General features: G+C 57.9%; 1 protein-coding gene across 4 annotated transcripts; it reads left to right on the forward strand.

Annotated features, from left to right (window-relative positions):
- The first annotated feature begins 3,489 nt into the window (after nt 1-3,489).
- On the forward strand, nt 3,490-21,007 carry RAB3D (RAB3D, member RAS oncogene family). 4 transcript variants are annotated; one of them, XM_075902321.2, is made up of 5 exons: nt 3,490-3,690; nt 12,803-13,030; nt 15,859-15,977; nt 16,588-16,712; nt 17,583-21,007. In XM_075902321.2, the coding sequence occupies exons 2-5, from the start codon at nt 12,803-12,805 to the stop codon at nt 17,768-17,770; spliced, it is 660 nt and encodes a 219-aa protein (XP_075758436.1). In that variant the 5' UTR covers nt 3,490-3,690; the 3' UTR covers nt 17,771-21,007. The 4 variants fall into 4 exon arrangements, with proteins under 4 accessions (XP_075758436.1, XP_089631023.1, XP_075758439.1 ...); XM_089774897.1 differs by lacking the exon at nt 3,490-3,690 and adding an exon at nt 7,527-7,553; XM_075902324.2 differs by lacking the exon at nt 3,490-3,690 and adding an exon at nt 9,534-9,893.
- Nucleotides 21,008-22,291: the final 1,284 nt, after the last annotated feature.

A 22,291-nucleotide genomic window follows, 5' to 3' on the forward strand; every position in this document is an offset into this window, starting at 1 on the left:
GTGCTGACACAAGAGCTCCTTGCACTGAGGCTCGCCACCGCAGGGCCTTGGAACGGGTTTCAAAGTGCGAGCGAGCACTTTCCATTTGGGGTGGGGGCTGCCTGGTCCTGCTGGGAGACCGGGGTCTCTGTAGAGAAGCATCTGGATCTAGCACAGGGCTGGACAAGAGGCGGCCCGGGGACCAGATCCGGCTGCCTAACCCTTTGATCTGGTCAGCTGTTGATGTATATCCCGCTGCCCATGCCACCGAATTTCCAGACGGTGGCTCAGGCAGCAGGATCCTATTTAAATGGCTCCCAGTCGGGGCGCTACCCCGGCAGGGACCAGAGCCGGGAGCCCTTTAAATAGCCACAGCAACCGCCACCGGCTGCCAGGCAACGAGGTAGCGGCGGGGTTGAAAGTCGCAAGCCCTTTGCAGTGTTTTTAATTCTAAGCCTCTAGCTCCAGACAACTCTGGGAGGGAGGCTAGTCCTCGGCCCCGCCCCTTCTGTCCCAGGCCCCGCCCCTTCTGGGGGTGGAGCTGGCCGGTGGCCATGTGCCAACATTCATTAAGTGGCCCTAGGGGCTGCCTGTCCATGAAGGAGAACTAGACGGTCACCTAGGGTGCTAAGCTAAATGGGGCGCCAAATGGAGGTGCAATTTCACTGAGGGGTTTGGAGATGGGGGGGCTGATTGCATGGTTTGCCTAGGGCACCAGTTGCTAGCAGCCAGTCTAGGGCCACCCCTGAGTGGCCCCCCTGTGAAAATGATTGCCCACCCCTGATCTAGCCCGTCGGTCTAAGGCAGCGGTCGCCAGCCTTTTTAAACACAAGATCACTTCTTCAGTTTCAGTGCAATGTAAGATCTCCAATACCCTTGGCCCGCTTCCTTCCACCCCTCGTCCGAGGCCTCCCCCTGCTCACTCCATCCCTCTTCCTCCCCCATCCTCATGCACTTTCACCAGGCTGGGGTGCAGGCCCTTGGCCCAAGGAGTTTAGAGTGTGGGAGGAGCTCCAGGCTTGCACAGGGTGGGAGATTGGGGTCCAGGAGGGGCTTCGGGGTGCAAGCTCTGGGAAGGCGTTTGGGTGCAGAGGGACTCACGTCGGGGGCAGGAGATTGAGTGTAGGAGGTTTAGGGCAGGGACTGTCAAAACCCAAAACTAACCCACTTTGCAAGCATTAAAAGAAGTAACAGCCACCCCCCCTGTGTGTTGGGTCGGGAGAGGAGTGTGACAGACAGCGTGTGCGTGTGTGCGTGTGAACGACAGACACACACACTGTGTGAGAGTGACGGATTTACATCGCCAAGCTCCCTCCCTCCCCTTCTCTCTGTGTGGAGACGGGGTACAGAAGTGGGGGGCGGAGGGACACCCTGACATCAGCGCACCCTGACATCAGCGCTTGGTAGCTTTCTGGCCACGCCAGTCAGCATCCCCTGTCGGAGGCTCCAAGCTCTACTGGTAGATCCTGATCTACTGGTTGGTGACCAATGGTCTAGCAGAGAGCCAGCTTGGAGTGAGGGGTACCTTGGGCCCCAGGGTGCAGCCTGTTACGTCTCCCACTGGTTTTGTGTGTAAAGCAGAGTCACATGGTACCATCCCAGGAAGGGTTGTTTTCTCCACCTCCTCTAGCTGTATCCCGGGAAAGCAACGACCAGAGAGAAATTGGTTCAACATTTTTTAAAAAGTTGTTTAGAGGGACAGCGGCTTCCCCCCCAGAGAGCACGGGACTGCGGCTGTCCTGCTGGGAATCCAGGAGTCTTGAACTTTCTGGTCGTGCTGAGCTGGGAGAGATGAAAACACAAAAGTGAGCGAACTCCTGGCCCTCCCCGTCTCTGCACCTCCCGTGTCTCGCAGCCACGGTGCCAACAGGCTACATTCTACGGTGGGGTAAACGAGCAATACTGCAATGGGGCCCGGCCGATTTATGCCTAGTAGAGATCGGGCCCCATTGACTCCAGTAGAGCTACCCTGATTTACACCAGCCAGGAGTCTGGCCTAGGGATGTTAAATATCAGTTAATTGAATAGCCCAGTAACCTCATGAATTCTTATCGGTTAGTCGACTGGCCTATAGTCTCTGGGGGTGGGGCTGGCAGCCAGTGCGCTCCAGCCCCACCCCCGGGGAGCCCCCCGCCACCCCGCGCTGCTGTGTCTCTATCAGAAGCAGCAGCGTGAGGTGCCAGGCAGGAGCTGGTTCACAGGGGAGCCAGTTTAAAAACCAGTTGGGAAGCTGGCTCCATTGATTTCAATGGAGTGATCCAGATTTACACCTGCTGGGGGTCTGGCCCCGCTGACTCCAATGGAGCGATCCGGATTTACACCAGCTGGGGGGCTGGCCCCGTTGACTCCAATGGAGCGATCCGGATTTACACCAGCTGGGGGGCTAGCCCCGTTGAGTCCAATGGAGCGATCCGGATTTACACCAGCTGGGGGGCTGGCCCCGTTGAGTCCAATGGAGCGATCCGGATTTACACCAGCTGGGGGGCTAGCCCCGTTGAGTCCAATGGAGCGATCCGGATTTACACCAGCTGGGAATCTGGCCCCGCTGACTCCAATGGAGCGATCCGGATTTACACCAGCTGGGGGGCTGGCCCCGTTGACTCCAATGGAGCGATCCGGATTTACACCAGCTGGGGGGCTGGCCCCGTTGACTCCAGTGGAGTGATCCAGATTTACACCCGCTGGGGGTCTGGTCCCGTTGACTCCAATGGAGCGATCCGGATTTACACCAGCTGGGGGGTTAGCCCCGTTGAGTCCAATGGAGCGATCCGGATTTACACCAGCTGGGGGGCTGGCCCCGTTGACTCCAATGGAGCGATCCGGATTTACACCAGCTGGGGGGCTGGCCCCGTTGACTCCAATGGAGCGATCCGGATTTACACCCGCTGGGGGGCTGGCCCTGTTGAGTCCAATGGAGCGATCCGGATTTACACCAGCTGGGGGGCTGGCCCCGTTGACTCCAGTGGAGTGATCCAGATTTACACCCGCTGGGGGTCTGGTCCCGTTGACTCCAATGGAGCGATCCGGATTTACACCAGCTGGGGGGCTAGCCCCGTTGAGTCCAATGGAGTGATCCGGATTTACACCAGCTGGGGGGCTGGCCCCGCTGACTCCAATGGAGTGATCCGGATTTACACCAGCTGGGGGGCTGGCCCCGTTGACTCCAATGGAGCGATCCGGATTTACACCAGCTGGGGGGCTGGCCCCGTTGACTCCAATGGAGCGATCCGGATTTACACCAGCTGGGGGGCTGGCCCCGTTGACTCCAGTGGAGTGATCCGGATTTACACCAGCTGGGGGGCTGGCCCCGTTGACTCCAATGGAGCGATCCGGATTGACACCAGCTGGGAATCTGGCCCCGCTGACTCCAGTGGAGCGATCCGGATTTACACCAGCTGGGGGGCTGGTCCCGTTGACTCCAATGGAGCGATCCGGATTGACACCAGCTGGGAATCTGGCCCCGCTGACTCCAATGGAGCGATCCGGATTGACACCCGCCGGATCCGGCCCCCGGTCTCGCGCCGCGCGCGCAGCGGGCCCCGCCAGGCCGCAGGTGGGGCCGGTGCGCGCTGCTGCAAACCCGGCCCCGCTCGCGCGTCACACGGGCTGGGGGGGGCGCGCCCGGTGCAGCCACATCAGCCCGAGAGGCGCCGCGGATCCGGCTGCGCTTGGGGAGCAGCCCCCGCCAGGGAGACCCGCGCACCTGCCGAGGTACCGCGGCGGGTTCGGGGCGCGGCCCGGGCCGGGGCGTCTCGCTCCTCCGGGGTTCAGCGACCGGGCGAGCGAAGCTTCTCCTCGTGCGGGGGCCGGCTCGGCATAGGGGGCCCGGGCTGGGCAGCGCCGGGCACGGGGGAGCTTGTCCCAGGCTCCATGAGGACTCCGGGGGCTACTGCCAGAGAGGAACCGGGTTAGATCCGCGGCGGTAGATTGGGGTCACTCGCCTGTTCCCGGGTTCCCCTGGCTGCTGAGCCCTTTGGGAGCTCCTGGCCCTTAGGGCGAGCTGGGTTTGGGGGGGACTGATTGGGAAGGTGCCTGGCTGGGGAGGATGCCTGGCTGGGGGGGGAGGTCACTGATTGTGGGGGTGCCTGGCTGGGGGGGGAGGTCACTGATTGTGGGGGTGCCTGGCTGGGGGGGGAGGTCACTGATTGAGAAGGTGTCTGGCTGGGGGGGGGCACTGATTGTGGGGGTGCCTGGCTGTGGGGGTGCCTGGCTGGGGGGGGAGGTCACTGATTGTGGGGGTGCCTGGCTGGGGGGGGAGGTCACTGATTGAGAAGGTGTCTGGCTGGGGGGGGGCACTGATTGTGGGGGTGCCTGGCTGGGGGGGGAGGTCACTGATTGTGGGGGTGCCTGGCTGTGGGGGATGCCTGGCTGGGGGGGGAGGTCACTGATTGTGGAGGTGCCTGGCTGGGGGGGATGCCTGGCTGGGGGGAGGTCACTGATTGTGGGGGTGCCTGGCTGGGGGGAAGGTCACTGATTGGGAAGGTGTCTGGCTGGGGGGGCACTGATTGTGGGGGTGCCTGGCTGGGGGGGAGGTCACTGATTGAGAAGGTGTCTGGCTGGGGGGGGGCACTGATTGTGGGGGTGCCTGGCTGGGGGGGGGAGGTCACTGATTGTGGGGGTGCCTGGCTGGGGGGCAGGAACCTTGCCAAGTCCGTTTCCACTGATAAGCCAGCAGGAAGCCGGCAATAAAACAGCAGCCGGGAGGCTGGCAGGAAGCAATCAGCCACTTCCCAGCCAGGGAGCAGCAGGGCACACTCCCGGGAATGGCGGCTCCTCTCTGACGTGCTCCTGGGCACGCCTGAGGTGGCGACCTGCCTCCGGGCCAATTCGCCTTGGGTCTGGGGATCTCTGGGTGGCCAGAAGGCGCCTGGGGCTGCGGGCCGGCTGGGTTCCCATTCATCCCCGTGACACATGGAGAAGCGGGTCTAGTCCGGTGCACCTGTCTCTCAAAGGGTCCCCTCCAGATTCCTCCTCCCCTCCCCCCTTGCAGGAGGGTGTCTCTGACCCCCAGGGACCCTGCACTGGTCCCCAGGGGCATGGCCGGCCTGCCCTGTGCAGTTCTCCATTTCCTGGGGGTGGGGCAGAAATTGCAGCAGCCCTGTGGCTGCTCTCAGTGACGGGGGCAGGCCCACAATATGGGCGAAGGGAACTCAGTCCCCCTGTTGGGTAGAGCTTGTGCGCCCCCCCCCCCCAGTGCCTGCCTCCTGGTCCACGTGCACTGCTCACTCGGAAGGGAGGGGCAAGGACTCTGTCACGAAACAGGAGCCATGTGGAGGGGAGGGGGGGGTGAGACAGGATGCCCATAATGGCCAGGGCAAATGCCTGGCAGGGCAGCTCCCATCTCTTGCAGAACTGAGGCCTCCCCTAGCCGGGGGAGTTTTTGCCCCGCCGGGCGGCTGCGCACCCCTCCTGGCGACGCGGCGCAAATCTCGCTGCCGAGCGGGCACCGTACCAGTAGCCGAATTCCCACTTCCCCCAATGCTGCACTGGAGGGAGGGGCCCTTCCAAGCTCCGTCCGCAAACTAAGCTCTGCTTATGTATGTTGCCACCTGCAGTGGATGGTGCTGTGGATCTAGGTTCGATCCTGTTGCCCGCTGAGTCTCTTCGGGCAGGGTCTCTTGCAGGAAGAGGGGAGGAGGAGTAGGGCAGCGTGGGGCCCTGGGCTCGGTTCCTTGAGGTAGGGGGCAAAAATGAAGAGGCGGCACCGAATTGAACCAGTGTGTAGCTAGTCAAGGTACTTAGCTGGCCCTGATCACTGCAGTATCTGGGTACCTACCCATTGTTAGTGTATGTATCCACCCAGCCTCCTCCCCCCGTGAGGCAAGCGAGTGCTATGCCCCTCCTGTTCCAGATGGGGAAACTGAGGCACGTTGCGGTGAATTGACCCAGATCACTCCGACTGTCTGTAGCCGAGTGGGGAAATGACCCCACGTTTCCCAAGAAGGGCCAGTGTGCTAACCACAGGATATCCTGCCTCTTTGCACCTCCCAGCCCTAGCTCTCACAGGAGGGACCTTGCCTGGGGTGGCTTTGAACCAGCGCTCGCAGGGGCTGCGGAGTGAGCAGCGCCATTCGCACCCTAGCGATCTGCCCTTCGGCGCGGCTGGCACAGAGGGGCTTTTCCTGCCAGCGGACACCAGATCTTGGGGAATGAGCCAGCAGGTGCTGGGGCAGTGTCGGGGGCGTAGGGACACGTAGCTGGTGCTTCCTGGGTGCAAATCGTGCCTAGCTAGAGGTAGCATCCCAGGTAGCTGTGCAGGAGCAAAGACCCTGAGATCTTGCAAGGTGGATGAGTCGGAGCCCTTCTCTCACTGGGCTTTTCTGGCTGCAGAATTGGCCGGGTATTGCCTGGCTTGCAGCAGTGTAAGGCCTGCTACCGAGCATCTGTGCCAGCAGCTGGCAGGGAGCCTCCGGTTGCTTTCATGGCCGGGGCCGGTTCTGGTGTCTGGCATTTCTCCATGGAGGGCGGGGCGGTTGATGGAGAATCATTACCCTCCCCCCCTACACACACACACACACACACACACACACACACACACACACACACACACACACACACACACACACACACACACACACACACACACACACACACACACACACACACACACACACACACACACACACACACACACACACACACACACCCCCCCCCCCCCCCCCGGATGCAGTGGCCATTGGTGGGTGAATGAAAATGTCAGTGCCTAGCCAAATGTCTCCTTCCCACTGCAGGCAGAATGGCGGGGGGGGGGGCTTTGGAGCCCCCCAAAATTATTGGGGGGAAGCTGGAGGGATGTGAATCCAGCAGGGCCTGGACAGATCCCTCCCCTCCCCCCCCCCCCCAGTTAAAATGTGTTCTGAAGACTCTGGCATGCCTCCCTCCGGCCATGCTCCCCTCTCAGCAGGCTCCCATGGAGCCGAGCATCCAGCCAGCAAGGTGCTGTGGCCCTTTATACAAGAGGGTGTTAAACGGGAGTCAATGCTGCCCCTTGAAGTGCTTCCCCCAGCGCTTCCATTGGGCATGGGGTCCCTGCTGCTTGTGGGGTGTGAAGCAGCTGCCGGCTCCCACCCCAGAAGCAGCTGCATCTCCGCTCTATGGGAGGGAACCCTGTTTAAGCACCCCCAGGTCACGGCCCAGCCCCAATCCCTCAGTAGACAGGGATGCCTCACCCACTAAACAGCTGCTGTGCCCCAGCCCAGAGGCAGCTGCATCTCCACGCTGGGGGAAGCATCCCTGTCTAAACAGTCGCTGCCCCCCCGCCCTGCTGCTGCATTGTGGTTCTCGGTGAAGGATCCCTGAATAAACAGCTGTCACCGTCCACGCCCCTCCTCCCCCAGGCAGCTGCGTTTCAGCATCAGGGAGATCCTTGTCTATCCTCATCCCAGCTCTTCTGCAATACAGGCGCCTTGGGGGACTGCCACCTGCAGGGACGGCCCCGATGGGGCAGGCAGGTGGCTGAGTTGAGCTGTCATAGCCCGGGGCCCCTTCCGGTCTGGGCTCTCCTGCGTGGAAGAGATAACACAGCAGGATTTTCCGGGCAGCCGGGCAGCCGAGAGGCTGCAGTTTCTAGCCAGGTAGAGCAGATCTCTCTGGGCGTGGGAGCTGGGCTTGGGTGGGTTTCTTGGCCAGCTTGAGGTTCATTTCCTACCCACCTGGGAGCTGGAAGTATCCCAGGCCCCCCAGCCTGGGTCCATCCACATTAGTCCCTTCAAGGTGCTGCCTCCTGTTGTGCTCAGGCCCCTTTAGAGTGTGCAGAGGCGGTGGAAAATGCCCCCGCTAGAATCACCCCCTGTGGATAAGGGCGCTGGAGGAAGGATCCTTGGAGAAGCAGCCCCCATGTCTCGCCCCAGAAGTGGCTGCATCTTGCTGCTGTGTGAGGAACTCTGCCGTGCCCCTCCCTTCAGTGTCAGAAGTGCCTCTTGGGGTGGGGAGGTGCATCTGCTTCTGGGGTGGTGCCCTAGGGCTGTTTGTACAGGGATTCCTTGCCCAGGAGATGCAGCTGCCTCTGGGGTGGGGCATGTGGGACTCCTCGCTCAGTGCTGGAACAGCTGTCTGCTCTCCAGCTCAACCCTGCCCTGGTGCAGCACAGTGGGGCTCTCAATCTCTGCTGGGGGAGAAGGGCGGGTCAGGGGTGGGGGGAGATGGGCCTCTGTTTTCCAGGGGAGTGGGAAACAGGAGCATGTGGAGGTCTTGCAGAGGGTTGCAGAGCCTGCCCCATGCACAAGGGGTGGCATTATGGGGCACTGGACCGAGGCGCAGCTGAGACCTGGTAGATGAACGGGTCGCCCGTAAGAGGTGGCGCCTAGGACTAAGATCAGCCACGCAGGGGCATCGGCGTGTCCCAGCAGCTGGGCCCTTGCGCTGCCTGGGCGCGCTCCGGCTGTGAATGGCAGCTCTCCCGGAGCTGCCAGGGAGCGGCCCCTCTCCGAGCCTTCAGTAAACACGCCCTCGGCTTTGCCAGTCAACGTGTACAAAGCGCCAGATCCCAGCTGGCGGAGAGGGCCTGGCTGCGCTGGCTCCAGCGGGGAGCCTGGCCTGGAGCTTCACCCTGCTGTGAGACCGGGCGTGGGGATAGGAACCGTGCAGCGCTCTCAGGGCATAGTGCTTCCCTCTTCCCCCATCCCCTTGCTCTTATTCTTGCACCCGAGTCTCCGCCGGGCAGGGCAGAGAGCCCAGGCAGTGAGTCAGGCCTGGGCGTCCAGGCTGCTACGGATCCAGCCCCGGTTAGTCACTCTGCTTAGCTTTGCTCTGGTCGGCGGCGCACGGTTCTTGGCGCGCACGTGCCCTGTCTGTGCCTTGCTGCAGCATGGCTGCGTGCCAGCTCCCAGCCGTGCCACTCTGCCAGTCGCTGTGCCAGCCCCTAGCAAAGCCATGCAGTGTTGCACACCCACCTAGCAGACACCCTGCCATGGGCTGCTCTATGCCACCGCCCGACTGCCCTACCCATCCATCCGATACCCTTCCTCAGTGGTTCCCAGTCTGTAGCCTGCAGGACCCCGGTAGTCCGTGACGGTCCTGCAGGGGGTCTGTTGAAAGTTTAAAAATAAGGATCGGGCCTATCACAGTGGGCCAGATGCTTAGTTTGCTTTCCTTCTCCTTTTCTTTTTTCTCCCCTAGGGAGGGTGGGGGAGGTCTGTGAAATTTTAATAGATGGAAAAGAGGTCTGTATGCTCAAAAAGGTTGGGAACTATTGGATTAATTCATCACTCTGGATGGAAAAAGCTCAGTGAGTCCCAGTGACTCTATGAGCTTAGGGTTTCCCCTGCCTCAGTTTCCCCCAGCAGCACTGCCTCCATGCGCAGCAGGACGGAAGCAGCCGTGCCATGCTGCCCAACTAACATGGAGTCAGGCTCTTTAAACAGCTGTGATTGGCCACGCAACCCACCAAACTCTTGCTGCCAATCTCCCTCCTCCCAACGACATCGTGGCATGCAAATTTAGCGGAAGAAGGGCAGGGATTGGTTAAGCTATCCTCTGATGTCACAACAGCCCTGTTATGATCAGAGTTATGAGTTGCAACGATTGTTAACAACTTTGCTTCCTGGGACAGGGGGTTTGAGGCAGTTGCGTTATCCAGGGCTCCCAAAGGATAAAGAGCCTGGCTCAGCCTCTTACAGGACACAGTTTTCGATTAACTCTCGTTCCTAAATGAATTAGCCGGTTTCCTTGTGAATTCTCGGGCTGTGTGCTCTGCCCTGCGAGAGGGAGGGCTGTACGTCTGGGGAGGATACGCTGGATGTTTTCGTATCCGGCCAAGAGCTTGGTTTTAATGCTGATGTCACAGCCAGTATTTCTGGAGGATGACAATCGTGTAGCAGATCCTGAGATCTGGGCCCATATTGTGCTGACACGTTATTGCGCACCCGTATTATTAGAGACCGCCCCTGTCCCGCGAAGCCAGCGCAGAAAAACAGGTGCTGTGGTGGGAGCCGTGAGCTTAGCTCTGTTTTGTGGGACTCCAGCTCTCCTCCACCAGCTGGGTAACCCTCTTAGTGAGCGGAGTGGTGCATCATGGGAGCCCCTGGCCCTGGTGCATCATGGGTGATGTAGTCCCACGGACAGCAAGAGCCAGCAGGTAGAATGGGGCCATCGGATAGAATGGGGCATTACAACTCCCCAGTCCCTGTGATGGCAGCTGCAAACATAAATAGTTTGTGTTTGGGGCATTCTGGTTTGTTATTGAAAAAATCCAATGTCCAAACCCCCCCCATTTTCCCTCAGAAAACAGCTTAATAGTCAATACAGGTGGTAATAGTCAACCAGACATAGACCCTGACCTAAATCAGCACCCCGATGGAGATTGGAGGGCCCCTTCACGCTGGATGCTGCCTGCACCCTGGCAGAGAGAACCCCCTTTGTGCTGGGCGCCTCATAGACACTTGGCCAGACAGTCTTGTCCCAAAGAGTTCGCTGTCTAAACAAGGAAAGCACGAGAGGGGGAAACTGAGGCACGAAATGGGGACATGCCTCACCCCAGGGCCCTGGCAGAGCAGGGACTACAGCCCAGCTGCCTTGAGCCCTAGCCTGGTGTCCTCTCCATGGCCCCATCTAACAGCTCTAGTGGGGCAGAGCTCAGCTGTCAGCACAAGTTGGAGAACCAGAGCGGTTACTTCACTTGGCTGGTCCTCAGCGGCAGCCACGCAAACCGGTCGGGCGGGTTGGGCGGGAGGCCCTGGCACAGCAGTGGCTGTTCTGACCTGCTGGCGCGGGGGCGGGGAGCGTGACTCACGGGGCCTTGGTGAGAGCCGCTAGGAAGTCAGTCTTGCTGGCTCCTGCCCGGCGGCGTTTAACCCTGTCTGCCCGCTCTGCAGGGGAAGGGGGCATTTCGTTTCCATGTGTTCGTGGCCTCAGTCCCCCCCGCTTTGGGGCCAGCCAGCCAGACCACACAGGCTGCCCCAGTGCAGGAACCGGTTCTAGCACTCAGAAGGCAGGATAGGGCTGCCCGGAAGGGGTGCGGTGGGTTCCAATGTGGCCTAGGGGATGGGGGCGGAGGGAGGCGGGATGAGTCCTGGAGCCCTGCACGGAGATGGAAGGGCTGCTGAAGGATTGGGCCCTTCAGCTCATGCTGGGGGCCCTCCATGCTGACTCTGACTGGGAGTGGGCCCCCCCCCCCCGATGCACGCTGATTTCTTAGAGACTGCCCCAGTTCCACCAAGCTAAATTCACTCGTGTGGTGTGATGTGGTGTGGTGGGAGCTCTGAGCTGAGCTTTGTATGGCGGGACTACAGTTCCCATGAACCAACTAGGTAACCCGCCTAGGGAGTGGAGGTGGTACATTATGAAATTGTTAGCATTCTGATTTGTGATGGGGAGAAAAGGGGTTTTTCTGCAGGAAGCAGGTACGTTTCTGGAAAAATGTCATTTAGTCGAAAAACCCAATTCCGCCTCAAAAAACTGCTTGGGTGGGGGAAGGGGAACCCGATCCCCTAGGCCACACTGGAACCTGGCCTCCCCACTTATGCCAGCTCTGAACATAGCCAGCAAGCCGCAAAGGAAGATTTGATCCCAGATCTCCTGCAGCCCAATCGCTGCACCCCACGCCTGCCTGGGGAGGGTGTTCATCCTTCTCCCTTTAGGTAAACAGGTTTCGCTTTGGTTTGACCGCAGGTGAGAGGCCAAAGCCACAGTTCCTGCCCCTTCCCAGTTAGCAAACAGCTGTGTTTGAGCTGAGAAATCCTCCCCCACACAGGGCGCCCCGCCCGAATGTGGCACCTCCTAGCCCCAGGAGCAGAACAATCCCGCCAGGCCTGGAGGAGAAGGGCAGGCAGGGAGCAACAGGAAACAGGCAATTAGCACATCCCTGAGCAGCGGGCTGACTTCTCCCCCTTGGTCTACCTCAGAGCTCCCAGGAGGTTGCTGTACGGACCCTGAAGGTGCTAATTACCCTGCTCTGTCTTTGTAGAGCATCTGAGACACTGGGACTCCTGGGCACGTCCCTAACAACGTACAGCGCCTGGCACCAGGAGGGCGGGGAGGCCTGGCCCAGTCCTCCTGGGTTCTCTTGGGAATGACTTGAGACTGAGAAGGGAAACTGAGGCACAGGGAAGTGACTTGCCCAAGGTCATTCAGCGAATTGGAGCTGGGATTTAGAGCCCGGGGGTGGCTAGTTGTTAGGTGGCTTACGGTAGTGGCGAGGGGACCTGGCACAGCTCTGGGCGTACGCAGAAGAGAGGCTGGTTCGAAGCTCCGGTGATGATTTGCACGTTAACTTCCAGGCTGGGGATCCCTGATGATTGGCTGTTCCCAGAAAGGGCTGTGAGGAGGAGGAAGAACTTTGATTGAATCCCGTAGGGAGCCTCTTCTTCCTCCCCCCCCCCGCCCCCCCAAAAAAAAACCACACCTGTTATCGGGTTATAGCCTCACTTCTGGAGACCTCAGCGTGCTGCGTGTCCTAGCTCCCCGGGTGGGGGGAATTTCTCTCTGTGCTTTTCTTAGCCTTGTCACTGGCTGGCAGATGGTATTTGCCTTTCTTGGGGGGAGAAGGGGGGAAAGCAAGTCAGTGTGGCTTGTTCAAAGTTAGTCAAGTCCCTAGCAAAGCTGGGAACGAGACCCAGGAGTTCTGACTCCCATCACGATCCCCTGCTTTAACTACTAGCCAGCACTCCCCTCTCAGAGTTGGAGATAGAACCCACGAGTCCTGCCTTCCCCCACCTCTCACCGTTAGACTCCTCCCAAAGCTGGAAGAGAATCCAGAAGTCCTATCCTCCAACTCCCCCCAAATCTAACTGCTAGGCTCCACTCCCCACCCGGAACTGGCAGTGGAACCGTGTCCTGACAGGCCCTCCTGAGGCTCACGCCCCCTTTTCCTCCCACCCCCACCCAGATGGCCTCTGCCAACGACACCCGGCAGGCCCAGAAAGATGCCGCCGACCAGAACTTCGACTACATGTTCAAGCTGCTGATCATCGGGAACAGCAGCGTGGGGAAGACGTCCTTCCTGTTCCGCTACGCGGACGACTCCTTCACCTCGGCCTTCGTCAGCACCGTGGGCATCGACTTCAAGGTCAAGACGGTCTATCGGAACGAGAAGAGGGTCAAGCTGCAGATCTGGGTGAGCGCCGGCGGGGGCGGAGGTTGGATGGAGAGTGGGGCCGAGGGTCCCAGCGGTTCAGGGCGTGGCCCTGAATCCCATAATAATCTCTAGCAATCGGGGTCCCAGGTCAGAACAGATCCAGCATCCTCTATATTCCGGCGTCAACGCCAGACACTGGGGAGAGCAGCCCAGCCCACTGCCCCAGGCTGGGCAGAACTAAACTCCAGGTGAATTCCTCCTGACCCCAAACCAGGATCAGCCTGTGCCCTGAAGCATGAGGGTCGATGACCTTTTTCCTTTCAGTTTTCCTTGCTGGGTGCTGCTCTTAGTCCTATGAACAACTAGGGGCAAACTTTGTGCTTCCCCAGAGCTGCTCTCTGTTCCTGGGCATGTGGATAACCAGCTACCCCAAGCCTTCCATACCAGGGCATATTCCTTCTGCCAGCCCCCTTTTCTGTTGGGGTTCTGTACGGGCAGGGGGCAGAGGACTGGCAGCTGGAGAAATTCTGCCCTGCATCGTGGGGGATTGGGCCTGCTCCTGCTGCAGGGAGTGGACCAGAACTTCATGTGGGTGGTGCATGGGTGTGAAATTGGCATGCCTCCCACCACAGGGCATGAGGAGCTGTTACCGTAATCACTGGAGTCCTGCACCACTTCCTTTAAAAATCGTCCTTCCTTCCTCCTTTTGGGGGAAACCATTCTGTGCAGCAGACTGCAGCCGTACGCAGAAAAGGCCTGACTTCCCCACCCCAAGGCAGCCAGCTGGTCCCTGCCTCAGGACCGACCAGACTGGAGCTTGCTTATACGGAGATATACCTACCTCCTAGCGAGTCTGCTCTCCTGCCCTCACAGCAGGACCAAATACCATCCCTGACAGATCTGCCCCAGATCCCTAAATGGCCCCCCCTTGAGGATTGAACTCACAACCCTGGGTTTAGTAGGCCAATGCCCAAACCACTGAGCTATCCCCCCCGATGCCCATTGGAGGGGGAAGACCCTATGTCCTCCTTCCTTATTCCCCATAGCTAGCTAGTGCCCCACCCTGGGGCCAATCAGCACCAGGGCCCCAGAGGGGAAAGGCCCCATGTCACAGTTTGCGGAGAATGAGACTTTTTAAGACTCTCTGACCACGGGCGCCGGCCCCCCGCTGGTGTGAATCGGCCTCGTGTCCGTGGAGCTAGGTCGCTTTACACCCGCGTGGGGATCTGGCCCCTGTGCTGCTGAGGCCCAGCCAGCTGCGCTATCCCACGGCACCAGGTGGTAGGACCGGACCAGCACGTTCCGTCCCGGTTATCTCTGGCTGTGGCCGAGTCGTTAAGCGCTGGAGCTGAGGGTAAACAGCCCTCCCCACACGGCAGCTGTCCGGAGTGGGGGAGTCGCTTGGCTCCTGAAGGCCTCTTGTGGTCACCATGACAACGCCCCCGGCCCTTGTGTGCTTTGGCTCCGGCAGCCGCTGGCGTTACCTTGACGCCGGTAAATGTCACTGGGGCACCATCCTCCAAACTCGCCACCCAAAAAAGGTTATTGCCCCCCCCCCCAAACCTCAGGATTTTCTCCCCCCCCCCAGCCTGACAGCCCTACTTTGTCTCCCTTTTAATTCTGTGGGTTTACCTGTGGAACTCATTGCCACTGTTTTTTTCCTATGGTGGGAACTGCGCCAGCCTACTTCTGCCCACCCCAGAACCCTGAATTACCTCTGTCTCCGCATTTACTCTCTACCGCTAGCAATGTGGTTAATCTGCGGAACTCACTGCCACCAGATAATACCATTGGAGAAGGGCTGACTGGATAGATGGAGCCCTACTATAGTGGTTCCTAAGGCTGGGCAGTCTCCATACTTGCTGCAGCTTGAATCTCCGCAGATGGTAACTCCACAGCTGGCAGGGCACATTGGCCTAGTATGTTTCCTACACAACCTCTTCCCCCACTGTGGTTGGCAGGAGGACCTGCGGGTCCAGCGTTAGTGACCTGATGCCTAGGAGGGATGGGGCTGTTAGATCAGGGGCGCGTGTGGGAGCGATATTACGGTAGCAGGTGCTTAGCTCTTCAGCGTGGCTTCACTGGAGTCACTCCGCTGCTTGGCGACGTCGGAAGCTCTTTGGGGCCGGGGCCATCTGTTTGTTCTGCGGATGTACAGTCTGGGTTCCTGGGCCGCTGAGGCACTAGCACAATCCGCCTCATAAATAAGTACTTCAGCATATGCTTCAATATAAGGGGACGCAGCTGAATGGGGAAGGATTAATTAACTAAGGATGGACAGATGCCAGTTCTCTACAGACTCTGCCTGCACCACCCCCACCCTTGAGGTCAATAAATAGATGTATTAAGGTAGCACCCAGGAGTCCCAGTTATGGCCTGGGACACAATGGATTGGGTGCTGTATGTTATTAGGTGTATTACGGTAGTACTTTGGAGTACTGGAATCCCATTGTGCTAGGTGCTGCGGGCACAAACGGGAGTGTTGATCCCATCAATGGGCAGTGAGTTCCCCAGGCTAACCGCCCCTCCCCTGCCCCGGTTCTTCTGTCCGTCCTAAGGCTAGTTGCCCTGTTCCAGACATCCACTGGAGGAGCTCTGCTAGTCAGCACTCTGCAGGCGAGTGATGTTAACTTCCCGCCCCCCGCCAAGCTAGGACCCAGGTGGGTTACACCAGCTGAGTGCTGCTTTCGCTGGGTTTTCCCCTGTTTTACAGGTGGGGAAACTGAGGCACGGGGGGGGGGTCTGTGGCAGGAATCAAATCAAGTGGGAAATGGGTCCTCTGAGTTGAAATCGTCCCCTGTGCAGCTGGGATCTTGCAAAGAAGTGGCTCTAATTTGTGCTGGGGGGGGGACCGGGATTGTTTAAAGGACACAGCTGGGCAGGAGAGATACCGGACGATCACGACGGCCTATTACCGGGGCGCCATGGGCTTTCTGCTGATGTACGACATCGCCAACCAGGACTCCTTCAGTGCCGTGCAGGACTGGTAGGAGACGCCACGTTCCCTTGCACTGTGGTCTGTACCAAGAAAGCTAGTTGTGTCCAGAGCTGACAGACGATACCGGTAATCGGGGGGTGGGGTGTCACAGCCAGTGTTCCCTGTAGACTGGGTGCTTGGGTGGCCACCCAGGAGACATTCAGGTGCTGCCCATCTGATTAGCACAGCACCCACAGCCTGTGTTTCTACTGATGGTGCACATCCACACATGCCTCGGCGCACATACAAATTATTCCACACATGGATGGAAGAAATTAGTGGGAACGTTGGTCAGAGGGATCGAGGTCAAGATCTCGGTGGGGGAAGTTAGCTCTCACTGGTGCCTGAATCTGCAAAGAGCCTGAGTTGATAGCTCCAAGAGCAGGGTCTAGTGGTCGGAGTAGGGTGCTAGGACAGTTGCTTTCCTCCCACGGAAGGGCCTATTTTAGTGCAAATCTCTGGTGGTGCGGCTCACGACCCTTTTGGTCCCCAGCAAGAGCAGGCGCACGGGGTTTGCCATAGTGACTTTTACGAAGGGGAGGAGTCAAGGTGGGTGAAGGTGATTGACAGCTGGGGGCAGGGCTTGTGCGCTAGTTCAATCCCCACCTCTGCTCCATAGGGCGACTCAGATCAAGACTTACTCTTGGGACAACGCCCAGGTGATCCTGGTAGGCAACAAGTGTGACCTGGAGGACGAGCGGGTGGTGGCTACGGAGGACGGCAGGCGGCTGGCTGATGAGCTCGGTAGGGGTCCCTTCTTCCCTCCCCCACAGCAGGCTGGGCATGAAACGGATTCTGGGGGGTGTCGGTGGCTCCAAAACCCCAGGAGTAAACGTCGGGGGGGGGGGTAATTTTTAATAAAAGGCAGGGAAATTTTGGGAGGAAAATAACTTTTTTTTCCCCTTTTAGAAAAAAAAATTGCTTTTTTTTTCTACCCTGTTTTAATGTCATTTTCCACCCCCCCCCCCCCGACAAAAAATTGAGTTGGGGGGGCTGGCCAATCACAAATTTCCATCAACAGAAGGGGGCCTGTCTGATCATCTCTGTGCCCTTAACACTCTTTCATTTTGTGCCCCCTTGCCCCCTAGTGGCCCAGGGAAACCGATAAAAGCGTCTCCAGCTTGACAGTATTTGGGCATTATTTCGAAACAATGTTGCTGTGTAGACGTACCCCTAGAATTCAAGGCAAGAACAGACCATCAGGATCATGTATTCTGAGAACTGCCCCCAAATAATCTCTCCAGATGGTCTTTGAGAAACACGCCCAATCTGGGTGTCCGTCATGGCAAATCCACCCTTGGTCCAGTAGCGAATTCCCCTCCCTGTTAGAAACGGGCGCCTTATTTTCAGTCTGAATGGGTCTGGTTTCAGTTGCCAGCGGCTGAGTGGAGTCTGCCTTCCTCTGTTCATGTGAAAAGGCACAAGTTCTCCTGTAGGTGGTTGGCAAGCGGGTTACTGCTCTGTGAGGAGGTGGGGGGTTTCATGCTGACGGCCATGGGTTCGAATGCCGCTGCTGGATCTGTTGTTACTTGCAATCCACATTTACCAACATGTGTTTTCCACCCCCCTCCTCCCACTTTCTCTTCCTTCTCCTTCCCCGCCCCCTCCCCCCAGGGTTTGAATTCTTCGAAGCCAGCGCCAAAGACAACATCAACGTGAAACAGGTCTTTGAGCGCCTGGTGGACATTATCTGCGAGAAGATGAACGAGAGCCTGGACGCCAGCCCTACGCTCGTCGGCAACAGCAAGAACGGCACCTTGACGGAGACCCCGCCCCCGCAGTCTGGCAGCTGCTCTTGCTAGATAACGGACTCCGCCCACCGGCGGCTTCCCTCTCCTCGCGCCCCCCCCCCTTTCCAGTGGTCATATAGGTGTCATAGACAAATAGAAGGGGAGGTTTTAGGGACAGATCTCTTGGGCTGCTGCCCCAGGGTTTTCTGTTTGCCTATGACAGCTCTGCACGGAAGCTGCCTGTCGGTTTGCCCCATTCCACAGTTCGTCTGTCCCTGGGATGTGGCACCCCAGCCCATCCACCCGGCTTCGGAGGCAGTGGGGTAGGCCTAGCCCCTCCCCTCCCCGCCCCTGCAGCTGGCGAAAACTGTCCTGACTTCCGTTGACTGCGTTGGTGTGGGTGCTGCGGACCCAAAGGGGGTTAGATGCCTCTGTGCACAGTGTCTCGTGGGAGCGCGTCTGTTATTAACCCGGCCCTGGTTGAGCTTTGCAAAAGGCTAGGGCATGGAACCCCATGTAGATCAGTGCCAACCGCTCTGCGTTTGGAAGGGGACAGAGAGGGGTGCTGGGGGGGGAGCGGGGAGGGGATGCGGTAGATATCAGGAACTTTTGTGCGCAGGTTTTGCTGCCGGTTGGTGTGAGGGACATTAATTCTCATGCTGTAAAACAGGTGGTGGGGGTGGAGGAGAGAATTCCATTTATTTTTCCACTGGATTTTTTTTCCCGTTAATTTTAACTTCCTGAACACTCTTGACCAAAAACTTGGAGCTACTTTGATTCTGAAATGCCTTGTGCGCCTCCTCTCCTCCTTGGCTGGACTACATCTCCCATGATGCACCACACTCTCCCTGGTGGGGGAGTTGCATCATTGGACTGTATCCTAACCAGGGATTCCCATCAAGGAACCTGTCTGGTGGGAGAGAATGGAAGCTTTTAAGGCCCGTGAACTACAACTCCCATGGGGCACTGCATCGGCACTTCCAAAGCAACTCCGCCCCATCTGACTGCTCCCCACCGAGCCATACACCTTGTACGTGGCCAGGGGGCGCTAGTGCACTGCCTGACCCTCGTGCATGTGTTTGCACTAGTGTCGAATGCTCCTTTGGGGGGAGGGGGGTGGCAGTGAAAATGAAGGCATGAGGCAGCGGGGGATTGGGTGCTGAGAGGGTTTTTTTTTTTCTTTCCTCAAAGCATCTCCTGCTTTGGAGGTGCTGCAATTCGGGGACTTGCCCAGCATGACCTACCTCAAAGGTTTGGGGGGTGGGAGGGGCCGGTCCCTTTAAGGAGCCTGTGATTGAGCACCCCAAGTCTGGAGGCACCCAAAATCTTCAGTCGTTTGCGTGTGGGGAGAGGGGAAAATCCCGAGAGGCTCAGCTCACGCTTGTCTGACTGGGAGGAGGAGTTGTCCCTGTTCTCAAGGTTCTGCGAGACCTTGTGCTGGTGTAAATGGGTGTTGCTCCATCAATTCCAATGCAGTGACACTGATTTACAGCACCTGGGGATCTGGCCTGTAATTTACAAAAGGGCTGGGGGAGGGGGGGGGGAGGCGGAGAAGCCCATGGGTTGGGGAGAAAATTGAATTCCTCCCATGTATCGGGTTGGTTGGAGTCAACCCCTGCAGGGCTAGGAGTCTCGTAAAGCAAAAAATCCTGGTTCTGGATTCCCATTGCACCAAACCTCTTAATTCCCATTTATTTGCACTGGTGTGTGCGGGGCGAAAATCAGGCCAGTCTGGTTTGCGCACAGGCGGCGACTGTTTCAGTGGGGTTAGACTAATGGGGTAGGGCACTGGGGAATTGGGCCGGGAGGACTTTAGGACAGGGCAGGGGAATAGAGAGAGACTTCCCCCCTCCCCTCCCCCAATTAGCCATCCTGTTCCAGGCTGGAGCCTGGCTTGGCTGAGACCTTGATCTCATGGAGGCGAGGCTGGAGCTTGCTCCAGGATCGAGGCCTCAGGCTCTCGCATGGTTTGATTCAGACCGTGCGCCGATGGGCTAGTGAGGCAGGGCTGCCTTGTGGATCAGCGCCGGAGGGAGCTCCCAAGCTGCCTGACTTGGCTGTAGGCTGAGATTCCAGGGTGTGAGGAGCCCTGCTCCCCTTCCAGTTCCCTGGCATCTGTGGATCTGACTTCCCGTCAACCCCAAAGCCTCCCAGTTTATTTCCAGGTGTGCCACAAAGCTTGACCTGGCCAAAGGGCCTTAGCTAACCCTGGAAAGAGGGGGATTCATTGGATTCCCCACCAGGAGCTGCCTGGGCCTGGACCAGGGCATGATGGTCAGTTTCTCCCTTACCTCTGGGGTTGTGCCTAGTCCCTAGTGTCAGCTAGAGCAGTCTCTGGGCTGCTCTAATTCATGCTCTTGCACAAAAGCGTGGAGTACCCATAATGCAACATGATCTGGCCACGCCCACCATCCGCTAGGTTTGTTGCCCTTCTAGCTTCCCACGGGCTGGGGGAGGCCCTGCCCCCTGCCTATATGGGGAGGAGGCAGGTGTTTGTCTCCGCCCACTTTATTCTGCTTTAAAGGGGCCTGAACCGAGAATCCGCTTCATCGTGTCAGCTGCCCCTAGCGGTCCCGGGCCTCGAATCCAAAAGGAGTCAGGCGTATCCCAGGGGGACGTGGCCAGCCCTGCAACGCTTCATCGCGTCCTGCCCCGGCTGTGGAGACCGGGTTGGCCCCGGGGCGGTGGCGGGTGAAGGAAAGCGGCGAGTTGCCCCGAGGTTGGGACGTGCAATCTATAAAGAGAAGCCAACTTCTTGCTTTAAAAAAAAAAAAGTGCCTTTAGAGGAAGCCAAAAGATTGACCCGTCACTCGTAACCATCCAAGTCCAGCTAAGCTGTAGCCGACTGGTAGAGGCCTTGTCTGGCCATGCGCTCTTTTCTCATTGGCTAGCTTTGCTGGATTCTGCCCCTTCCCTCCCCACTTTTCCCAGAACGATTTGAGAGCGCGAGAAATGCATCGATTTCTAGGCCAGGCAGGGTCATTAGCTCTACCGCCCCCTGCTGACTGTCTAGGCTGTGAACTTTCAGTCCTGTCTTGCACCCAGCTAGATACGCCGGCTTTGGTGTTTCAAATCCTTGCACTCCGCTCTCTGGAACAGGCGGGATGTCATGTAGCAGGTGAACCTTGGAAGAGGAGATTGGCGCAAAAATGGTGCCTGAAGAAACTGAAACCCGACCAAAGTGGCATGGATTTAGGGCATGACTGTTCCGTGTTTTAGTGCCTGGCATGCTGGGCCCTAGGCTCTTACTGGGCTCCTAAGCATTACCATAATATGCCTAATAAACAATCCTAATGCCTTTGAAAATCATGACCTTTGACTGATTTATACACGTGCGTGCATCGTGGCTAGCTGGTATATTTACCTGGCGGTGTAGCTGTGCCGGGCTATGTTTACGCTGCGGAGCTATCACGAAACAGCTGCTCCGTGTCTTTTGAGCAAGCCCCTTGTTTCGAAATGTAAGGGGCGCGTGATTCCGACATCCCTGTAAATCTCGTTTCACGAGGAGGAAGGGATGTTTCGGAATAGGGCCCTATTTTAATTTTGAAAAAATTGATTTCGAAATCAACTCCGAAATAAGCGATGCAATTTGTGCCCGCAAAAGCTCATGGTACCATCTGCATTTTTTGTTCGTCTCTTAGATGTGGCAGGACCATTTGTTGTTGGGTTTTTTTTCGGTTACAGACCCACACGGCTCCCCCTCTGTGTCCTTAATCATTCGCTTTGGGCACAGTTACGCAGCAGGGCTAACCTCGAAACAAGCTCCGCAGCTTGAGCTATGCTAATTGCGTCGCTTAAGTCGAAATAGCTAATTTCGACTTTTGGTTCTGTCTACGCAGCAGTTATTCTGAAATAGAGACCTCGTCCCCCGACTTCCCTTGCTCCTCAGGAAATGGGGAGTACTTACTCAGAAGTCGGAGTAAGAAGCCTGTTGTGAAGTGATTTCGAAATAACGGGCTTGATTTCGAAATAACAGGCTTGCTGTGTGGACGTGCACTACGTTATTTCGGAATAACGCTGCTGTGTAGACATAGGCGACGGATTCAGCCCAAATTACGCCAGTGTCAATTTTTACAGCTGTCTCTTTTTTTTTTCTCTTAGGGAGGGGGGAAATACAGACCCTTGTCAGTTTCACCCAACAAACAGCTTCCAAATGTCTTTGCAGGAAGCTGGGGGCATTGGAGGAAAATCCACCTGCAAATTTGGAGGCCACGTGAATGGCGCCAAGGGAAAGAACTGTCTGCTTCCTAATGATTTTTTTGCACTTATTGTTAAGGGAGGGCGTGGGGTTTAAACTAACAAGGTGATTTGTCATTAGGATAAGGCTAATTAAAGATGGGCAGCTCTCCAGTGGCTGCCAGCTGTTTTTGTGACTCTCTCTAATGGCAAAAGACTCTTTCGGCTGGGGGCGCGAAGGATGTGGTTGGAAAAACCAAGCCAAGCCTTCCCTGGAGCAAGCATTGAGGAAATGGAGCTTGGAAGGACAAGTGGGCAGTGAGCTAGTGCTGAAAGCGCCGGCGTGAGACCTGAGTTCAATTCCTCCTTTTTTGAGCCTCACTTTCCCCAAGCCAAGCTGCACAACCCTGCCCTTTG

Source organism: Pelodiscus sinensis, chromosome 31 (genome assembly GCF_052426305.1).
Source record: "Pelodiscus sinensis isolate ZL-2025 chromosome 31, ASM5242630v1, whole genome shotgun sequence".
Lineage (NCBI taxonomy): Eukaryota > Metazoa > Chordata > Testudines > Trionychidae > Pelodiscus > Pelodiscus sinensis.

Bases quoted from the DNA above. Each gene is read 5' to 3' on its own strand.
- RAB3D (XM_075902321.2), top strand. From the start codon at position 12,803: ATGGCCTCTGCCAACGACACCCGGCAGGCCCAGAAAGATGCCGCCGAC. The intron at 13,031-15,858 runs GTGAGCGCCGGC...GATTGTTTAAAG, and splicing joins GGGTCAAGCTGCAGATCTGG to GACACAGCTGGGCAGGAGAG. The intron at 15,978-16,587 runs GTAGGAGACGCC...TCTGCTCCATAG, and splicing joins TTCAGTGCCGTGCAGGACTG to GGCGACTCAGATCAAGACTT.